General features: G+C 28.7%; 1 protein-coding gene across 8 annotated transcripts in view; it reads left to right on the top strand.

The window, feature by feature from the left end:
• The window catches only part of LOC106461000 (epidermal growth factor receptor substrate 15-like 1), an 86,275-nt gene extending 76,913 nt beyond the window's left edge, over positions 1 to 9,362 (top strand). For 7 of the 8 annotated variants that reach the window (XM_022387798.1, XM_022387799.1, XM_022387800.1 and 4 more), the window contains one exon: positions 8,577 to 9,362. In XM_022387798.1, the coding sequence (XP_022243506.1) occupies positions 8,577 to 8,774 (198 nt within the window). In that variant the 3' untranslated portion in view covers positions 8,775 to 9,362. Of the gene's footprint in view, positions 1 to 5,878; positions 5,911 to 8,576 lie in introns of all 8 variants that reach the window. The other variant, XM_022387801.1, reaches the window with a different exon arrangement.
• Positions 9,363 to 9,946: the final 584 nt, after the last annotated feature.

Here is a 9,946-nt window from a genome sequence, read left to right as displayed (position 1 = left end):
TCTATTACTAGTAGTAGGTTTAGTGTTGTTTGTTTGTTTTTGTTTTTTGTTACTATTTATTTAAATTTACCTGCATTAATAGCAACCTACTAGAGATAGTGTATATATATATATATATATATATATATATATATCTTCTTTTTGTGTGTTTGCTGTATGTTCAGTGCCCACTAAAATTTCAAACAAATAGAAACAACCTTGAATTGATAGGATTTCTCTTTATTAGGTAGCTTTTACTGCTTTATGTTAACTATTAGAAATTAATGTAAACTCTCATTATGATAAACTCAAAGTTGTATTTAATTGCATCATACCATTATGAAAACCAGTGTCCGGTCTTGATGGTCCCCTAGTGGGACAGCAGTAAGTTTATGGACGTACAAAACTAAAATTTGGGGTTCAATATCCTACAGTAGCTTTGCTCTCAAATAAATAAACAAACAAATAAATAGCTCTTGATGCTATATTTTATTGACTTTGTGTACAACAATAATCATGTTTGTCACATTTTTATATGTATTGTGTTTTGATTGCATTCCATAATGTATATTCTGTTCTGTTTTGGTGTGTGCTGTGCATTGATTGTTCACTACAGCAATTCAGTATCATGGTCAGAAACACATCAGACAGTAAGCACCTAGAAGAAAACTCACTGGTTAAGACATACCTGTGAGGTTATTATGTTCTTGCAGTGAATATTCTTAATCAAATTACAGGAAACTTGTTTTTAAAAAAATTAAGTTATGTGTTATTTTAATGGGAAAAAAATTTAATGAATTAATATACTATATCTATATTTTTTGTTAGTGATATTTTCAAAATTTTGTCCTGAAGAAATGTTTTGGAAAAAAAAAATTCAAGTAATAGGGAAGTACTGTAGTAATAAAATATTATGTCGTACATTTAGAACATTCATGAGGCTGCAGTGATCAACTAACAAATACTTTTTGTGTGTCCTCATATTTGTGCTTGAGCATTTAATTAGCCAAGATGCATTCAACTATTTGGAATGATTTTAAGTACATCAGCAAAGATACCACTTCTGACTGTACCCAGCTGGTCCTGAATGCATGTCACGAGCCACCAAAGAAAAGACTGAAACAGGAATATTGTCAATTATAGTTGCACTTATATATGTACTTTCCTAAATTGGGTTACTTTGGTTTAGTTTGTTTTGAATTTCGTGCAAAGCTACATGAGGGCTATCTGCATGGGCTATCTTGGAATGGTTTCTTCACAGAGTAGCCCACTCTGTCTTTTTGAATAATTGTTAAAAAATGTCATTCTGAAAGCATACTTTCATAATTACATGAATAACACTGTATAAACTCTCAGGTGTGTTTTTTTCCAGTGAGTTTATATCTTGGTTATTTCTGTCCTATTATCAGTAAGTACTATATTTTGCACACTTGTACTATTGCCTTTTTTGTTTTGTATTTTACTGTGCTTTGATTGCATTATAAAATAATATGTGTTCTGCTTGTTATTAGTTTATAATATGCTTTGATTGTTCAATACCTTAATCCATGTTCTATTTTGGTATTGTATTCTGCATGATTATCTGTGTATAAATCTCTGTTACACATAGTTGGTTATATGTATAGTGATAATCTGGAACCTTTTTTTTTTTCATGATATATCAGTTTCTCATTTATGTTTTGCATTTTTTTAAGCTGCATGATTATTTTAAAGTTGTTATAAAAATTCAACAAACCACTCTCATATGAATATATAGAAGCCTTCAAAAGTGGAACTAAAAAAAGTATTGACTTTTACTCACCTGTATGTATATTGGATTCGAAGAATATGTAGCTTTGATGTTATTAACTTATTATTCTGTAGTATTCAGCAGACAAGCTGTATAGAATACTAAACTAAATATGAAGCCCAGTCTTTTATTTGATTATCCACTTGTCACTGAGTCTTGTTCTTTTGAGTTCCCTAGACCAGAGTTACTGGGGGGGGGTTCTGATATTTCTGTAGTTCAGTGGCAGGTGAGTAATCAAATAATAGATTGAGCTTCACATTTATTTTTTTAATAACTTGAAAATAATATGAAGCTATATGAGACTTTGTAGCCCCTGCTCATAGGACTTGTGTGTTTCTGTGTGTATGCTTGAACGATGTCTTCATAATAATAATTCATCTGTTATAGTTCTTAATTGTTTTACTTGTAGTATCGAACCTTAATACTTGATATTTAAAAATGTCTGTTATGTGGTTTTTTCATGTTAAGGTTTAAAAATTGCTATGTGGTTTTTAGTAGAATGCTTAGCTTAATTAATAAAGCAATACTCATGTTTGCTACAATGCACATTTCTTGTATGGATTATATAATGCATGAAATGCAAGTGTACCTTGTACAAAATATGAAATAACCCTGTTTAATGAGTAAAGCTTATGTGATGTGTTTTATTTTTCCATCATCGTTATAATCAATATTACATTTGTAGCATTTCACATTTTAGCCTATTTTTCTCTGAGATTCAACATAGAATAAATGAGGAATTACTTGATAATTTTGTTTCATTTGTCTTTTACTATCATAAACTTGTTGCTAAATCTTAGCACAAGACCATTTATTAATTTGTTTAAAAAAAGAAAAAATATAAGCAGTAACTTAGTGTACATTCATTGAAAGTTATAAGGATGGAAATAAATTGAAAATTAATACTGTGTATAAAATTAGAGAAATTTCAATTTTTGTTTAATACTGGTGGCTCAGTGTTGAGTCAAAGGGCTTATAACACTAAAAATCAGGTTTCAAAACTTTGGGTAAGAAGAGCATAAAAAGGCTATTGAGTTGCATTGTGCTTAACAATAGAACAAACTGAGAGGAAAACAGGGTGATATTTCATTGTTTGTTTGTTTTGTTTTTATAAGTATAATATTTAGACGAAGCATCTAATTAAATTATCATCTAAACTTCTAAAATGTAATTACAAAAAAAGAAAAACATGAAACTTTTAAAATTTACCCTCTTTAATTTAGCTGCAGGTTAAACACCATGCTTTACAAGTATGTCATTACAGAATTGAAGAAACATAGACAAATGTATATTTCACAGATATTTTCTTTTTATATTTGTAAAACACAATTGTCTTTTTCCTCAGTTCTATAATTATTTGAGTTTCACCAAATACCAAAGGTTTCAAGAATTGATTATATAATAGTGGCATGGTTTGCTAATTTAACTCCTGCTTAAATACTGACTTGTACACTTTCTTTCTCATAAAATGAATTATATTTAGACATTTTTCTTTACTTATTTATTTTGAATAGTTTTAAGCATTTTGTATTTTTTAAATATTGTAATAAGCATCTATTCATGATACTAATTTTACTTATAATTCTTAATGGTTTTTATACCAACTCTTATGACATATGCAGGCATGATTGAAACCTGGTATATTCACTGTTATGCACATTACCCTCATGACTTCAAATAAAAAAAAACAACTCTCTCTCACACACACACACACACACACACACACACATAGAGAACAAAGATCAAGAATTTATGTGAAATTTACATGTGCTGTAGCTAGTGTTAATTATTGTTAAATTAACTGAATTTTGAGTATTTTCTGAATTTTTACATCATACAGCAAGTGCTTTATCCTGATTTTGTTGTCTAAGCAGCTGTTAAAATATTCATAAAATTCTTCATTATTATGGTTATTTAAACCAGAGGTTTTAATTTTTACTTTATATTCCATATAAAAAAAATTATTTTCTCTGTCAAAAAGTTATGGTTCAAACAAGTTACTCTGTATTTATTATTAATCATAATTAAATTTTATACTACTGCTGATTAAAAGATATTAAAAGCATGAAATGCTAAAAGTGAAATCATAATTCTATCATTAGTTGCACTTTGTTATAGATAGAAGTAAAATTCAAAATGCATTAATGGTTAAGTGTTGTTTCAAACTACAGTAACCAAATAAGCTGAATAAAAAAAGCAATGTATTTCAAACTAAATTAAACACTCTTTTTTTTACAATGTTAACTAGAAATACTGACTAAATTAATGTATTGATCATGCTTATTTTTCTGTATCATTTTAAATGTAAAGAAACTGACACTTGTTAATGGATGTATCTGTCTAGTACCCAACATGTCACCTGTCTCTAAAACCAGCTTGTTTGATTAACATAGTTTGATATGACAATTCGTGCCATTTTAATTATACTACTATCTGTAACAGAGTGTAAGTAATAGTAAAGTTATGAGTTCATACTTTTAAATTCTTTTAATTAGTAGTAGCAAAAAAGTTAATTCTGATTAATAGTAAATATAGAATGGTATGTTTGAATCATAACTTTTCAGAACAAAAAGTGTTAACCTAAGTCTGAAGTGATTAGGATGATAAGACTGCTATGAGCATATGAACATTACAGTATTTAATTTTATTAATGGATTGAAAATGTATAAAACAATTTTGACAAATTATTTTCAGTTAAAACACAGTATTATATCTGGGCATAACAGAAGTTTGGTGAAAGATGTAAACTTTACAATCAAAAGATGAGAGTAGCATCCATACATCAGTTTAAGGACATTCATTTTTAACTCTAGTCATATTGGTCATCATCATACCTATCTGTCATGTTAGAAAAAATTTCATTAAAATATTTTACAAATTAAATATTGATTCAATAAAAATTTTAATTCAGTATTATGGTTATTTATGTGATTCTACAAAATGTGCAAGTGTTTGTAACATGAAATACTTTATTGTAAAATATCATAATTATTTTATTTCTATCTGAAACAGTGTCATCCAGAAACTATTTTAAAACAGGGTTGCCACAGGGCCTTTAAACATCTTAAATATCGTGTTAGAGGCCTTAAAAAGTATTAAATCAGTCACAGGCCAAAATGAAATGTTCATGTCTCATTAGACATACATATACAAGATTAATAAAATGTGTCTTGTTAGTAAATGAGAAATGCATGTCTTTATTAAACACATTGGTATTCGTTCTAAATGTATTAAAACTTAAATAACTAACAGAAGGTATTTGATTGATTCTTTATCATTAATATTTTCATTATTATTTGGTCAATTTGCTGTGAAAATAGGTTTTGAAATTTTCTAAGGGCTGGTCTTAAAAGGTCCCAAATTTGGTCAGTTGACAGCTGCACGAACCATGTAGAAGGTCCAAAGTATATTTACAGACCAATCAAGTTGCAAATAAAACAAGTTTCAAAACCATTTCTCAGAATTATTTTGTACAACCAGAAGTACTAATGTTGTTGAGCATACATTTACAGAAAAATTTCCAGACCTGGTATTTGATGTCAGTAATAATGTTTCTTTGGAGAATGTTTCTAAAACATGTCATTTATTCTCTTGGAGAAGGAAAACAAGACTATGACTTTTTCTTGACTATGAATTCAATAGATATTAAAAGTATTTCCTCAGATTGCACAAATGCAGATTATTAGACAAGTGGGAATTAATTATTGAAAACATAAATTGAAAGAATATTGTTATTACTATCCTTATATACAATTCAGATTTTTCTTCATAAACTATGTTAGAAAATTGAAGGAAACTGGTTTTCCTGAAAAATTTACTACAGCTTAACCATTTGCTTACATTTTTTATGCATGGCTTTTATTCCCAAATGTCTTTGAAATAAAAACTGCTTTTATTAATAACTTGTTGTTGTTGTTTTTTTAACATCTCTTTTTAATGATTAGGCATTTAGTATTTTATTATATTTAACCCATAACAATTTAACACTTGGAGTTGCTGTCTTTGCTATTTTTTTAGCTATCTTTCACACACAATTTCTATCTCCATCTTCACTCTGTTTTCCCTAGTAAATAACCAGTTTTATTTGTTGTTCTTGTTTTTTCAAATTAGTCTGCAATTTGAAAGTACTCAGATGACTTAAGGTGAGTAACTGTTAAATCTTCATTTATAATAATTTGATTTTTCATGTTTTTATTCTAAAGAAACCACATTTTAATAAACAAAAATGTAATTTTTTCATATCATTTCACCATCATGCATTATCTCTCTTGGACTTGAATCTGTTCTGTGGGTATTAAATGATCATTTTCTCAAGACACTTCTTTAGACTAATAGAAACAGCATGTAGGTGTTAACTGTGATGGAGAAGTTATTGTATTTTTTATTTAGTCTATTTTAAAATGTTTTTTTGGTAAAGAAAATTAAAAGGCTTTTTCACAACTCTTATACACATTATTTTTACCAATTTATAGCTTAAAAATATTGTATCTAGAGTAACAGTCCAAGTATGTAATATTAGCATAGTTCTTACACAAGTACAGATAGATTAAAGCAATGTAGCCACTTATAAATTGCCTTTAAATGAAAAACATTTTGGCACTTCATCATTGATTAATTTTTGTTAATAAGTCAGTTTCAGGAGTCCTGTATTACTACAGAGGATTGAGTCAATTATATTGAAATTATTTTAAAACCTCACCACATTGTTACAGTCAGTGTTGTTAAATTCAATCATGCTCTTTCTGATGACTGTGCATCTTGACAAAAGCTCTACTGCATAATTTCAATTGTAAAATGCAACTTCATAAATATCATGTCCAAAGCACACCACTCCTCCCTTCCTTTATTCATCTAATGTGTGAGGCTGCTGCTGCTTTCTTAACACTTATTTCTAAAATCCAATTCCACAAAAATCCATAATTGACATATGTCTTCATTGAGGTATGCAACAGTTGAACAGGAGGTATGAGTAGAAGCTTTATCTTGGTAAATCTATACCTTGTTGGCCTAATTTATGTACAAAACAAGTATTTCTGCATGGTACACTGGGCCAAGAACATCAGTCTGATAGTGAAAAAAGTTGACCCTGACCTTTGTATCCACTCTCCTGTTCCCTAACTTATTCCTGAAACAGAATCAAGCAATGATCATAAATTTCTTTGAAAACTTTTTGTGACATGCCATATACCATTTTTGGAAATTGTTTCACAAAATGACTGTTAGAAATTGACATGAGACTTGTTACAATTATTAAAGTGTACATACTCTTTGTACAGTTTCTTACACTTGATTTTCTCTTCTGGACATTTTGTGAAAACAACTTGTGTACACATGACCTGTCATTTTCATGGTGGGAGATCCTTTTAGATTGTTATGTGCTGTTCCATTGGACACGTGGCTGGCTTTTGCCACTGATCTTTGATTACCATGGCTGAAGTAGGACTTGTTGCAGGTCTTTCTCTCAATAGTCCTGGGTCACCAAGTTGATCCATAATCTTTTGTTTTTCTATGCCATTTAGTAAAAAAATATATCCCCATCTTGAAAATTCCTAATCCCTGGTCCAAATACATCTTTATGACCTGAGTATGTATGAATGTTTTATATCAGAAGAGGTTGTTACATTTCCTTCCCAAAAGCAATAAGTTTTCAGTGAAATCATACTACTAAAAAAATACCAAAATGTAGTTCTGATCCATTCCATTACGACTTTATATCAGCTGTTGTTATCACCTGTCTTGTTGATTTGCATATTCAAAATCATTTTAATGTAATATACTCAACCTTCTTTATAACTGACATTTACAGTGGAAATTGCCCATTTTTTAATTTGCATACTGTCCTCATGCATATTGCACAAATGCTTTAAGTTACAGCATATAATAACTGCTATGTATATATTTTATATAATGTATGAAGTTTTAACTTTCTATACACTGCTTCTTCTAATTTTTGCACAAACTCTTCAGACTGATGTCTGAAAGGTGATGGTTCAAATAATGCATGAGTTTTCAGGTTAATGTACATGATATCACGTGGTTGGTCAAGTTATGGTCTCTGGGCGGTGTATTATCATTGGTCATTGTATTGTACATGAGTCTTATGGCTGGTTATTTTATGTTGCATGGGTTTTCAGTTAAGTTTGTGGGGACTGTCAAAAAATGTACATAGATGTGTTTTGTTTTTTCTTGGTATTTTGTTTTTGTTTTTTAATTATTTACAATAGTATCAAAAGGGTCCTTGTTATTTTGGGTTCTTTTATTTCAAAACACTCGTACAGTTTGTTGTAGATTTAATGTCAAAATATTTTCATAACTTTAGATCAGAAATACCATGAAAAACCTCCATATTATAGGATTTAAGATGGGAATGTTTTTTTTACAAAGTGTACGTTACAGTTATGTATATCATGTTTGTCAGTTTCTTATTTTATAGACATCACTTAGTAAATGCAGCACCTACACTGTTTTGTACAATTCATATTATATTCTAAAATGGCTGTGTGTGTGTGTTTATATGTATATATATATAATATTTTATAATTATTAGGATCAAAATTATTTATAAATTTTCTAAAATTAAGTTATTGTGATAACCTCAGTGGTTGCATGTTTTAATAAGAATAGAACATATTTTTATTTTCCATGCAGGTTTGCTGGTAAGTGTTCTTTTGTATCACTTAAAACTTGTTGAGATAAGTCAGTATATACTAACTATTATTGCTTCACAGTACTGTAACTTAAAAGAATTGTTTAAACTTTTTTTATAGTTTCATTATAGTAATATTCACAAATTTTCTTATCTTTCTAGTTTGTTCCTTTTCTGCATGAGACTCTTGACAAGCCTGTTAAGCATAATTACAAAAATATGAGTGAGCAGGAACAACTGGCATGGGTAACAGAAGAAAGTATAAGATTGGAACAAGAAAGAAAGAATGCTGAAGCCCAGGAGCAAGCTGATTTAGAACTTGCTTTAAAACTTAGTAAAGCTGACATTCATGCCAAATGAAACTGATTTATATTTGGAAAACAAGAAATCATGAAGATGAAAATTAGGTTATCACTGTTTAATCCAATTAAACTCCACCCATCCCTTCATGAAGCATTCATTTAAAATTATTAACAAACCATCTTCTGGGTTAGTCATGAAACAGGACGCACCTCCATCTAGCTGTATGTTTGGTATACAATTTTAGCTGAATTCAGATATTTTTGTAGGTGAGTTTTTTTTTTTAAATTCTAACATTTATTTTTGGTCCAACCACATTTTATTATTTTTAATGGTTTTTGCTTCAACTCATTTATAAATATTGAAGCTGTGTGAAAACATTTCACTACTACTACTACTACTCAGTATTGAAAACTGTTGCTGACTATATTTCCAAATTCTGTTTTCAGTGCTGAAACTTAGCATCATTCTTTCACACAAACTTCACTTTCAAATTTAAATTTTCAGTGCTTTAACTTTTATTAGCATAGTTCTTTCATATAAACCTGAAGATAACATATTGTAGTGTCTTTAGGGAGGAAGATGATGATGATAAAGCTACTCTGATGTATAATGTAGCTTCCAAACTCTTATTATAAAAGATAAATACAGAGAATGGGGTGAAAACATTATCAATTTTTAATGTCTACTTCTGAAATATGATTGTAGCATAATTAAGCAATCCTTCATGTATTATAACCATAACTCAATATTAGACTTACTTAAGCTCAATATGCTAGAATATGTATGCATACTTAACTCTGTTTCCAACATTTTTGTATTTTGTTTACAAACTATGCAATATCATGCTTTATTTGTGTGTTGAATTATTTTAGAAAGTGAAAATTGGGCCTTATTTATAAGTTTTCTTATACATTTTTATTGTATACTCATTTACAAAATAAATTTTATATCACAACTGTCAAGAAAGGAAAAAAAAACAGTATTGACTATGTAATATAAATTTTAAAACTTCCATTTGACAAAAGTTTGCGTATAGTGTTATGTTTGTAATTTTCATATTTTATGTTCCTGAAATTATTTGTAAATTTTGAACTTATTATTTCTGTATTTTTCTAAATATAATAAGGGCATTTCTTTTGTATTATAATATGTTATTAATAAATAAAGATCTTTAAAACAAAGTAAGAGGCATATCAGGAAATGTTGTATACCCATACACTATGTGGCTA

The sequence above is a fragment of the Limulus polyphemus genome, unplaced genomic scaffold, assembly GCF_000517525.1.
Source record: "Limulus polyphemus unplaced genomic scaffold, Limulus_polyphemus-2.1.2 Scaffold877, whole genome shotgun sequence".
NCBI classification, from domain to species: domain Eukaryota; kingdom Metazoa; phylum Arthropoda; class Merostomata; order Xiphosura; family Limulidae; genus Limulus; species Limulus polyphemus.
The sequence above is the reverse complement of the archived record's forward strand: the minus strand, read 5'-3'. Positions and strand labels throughout refer to the sequence as shown.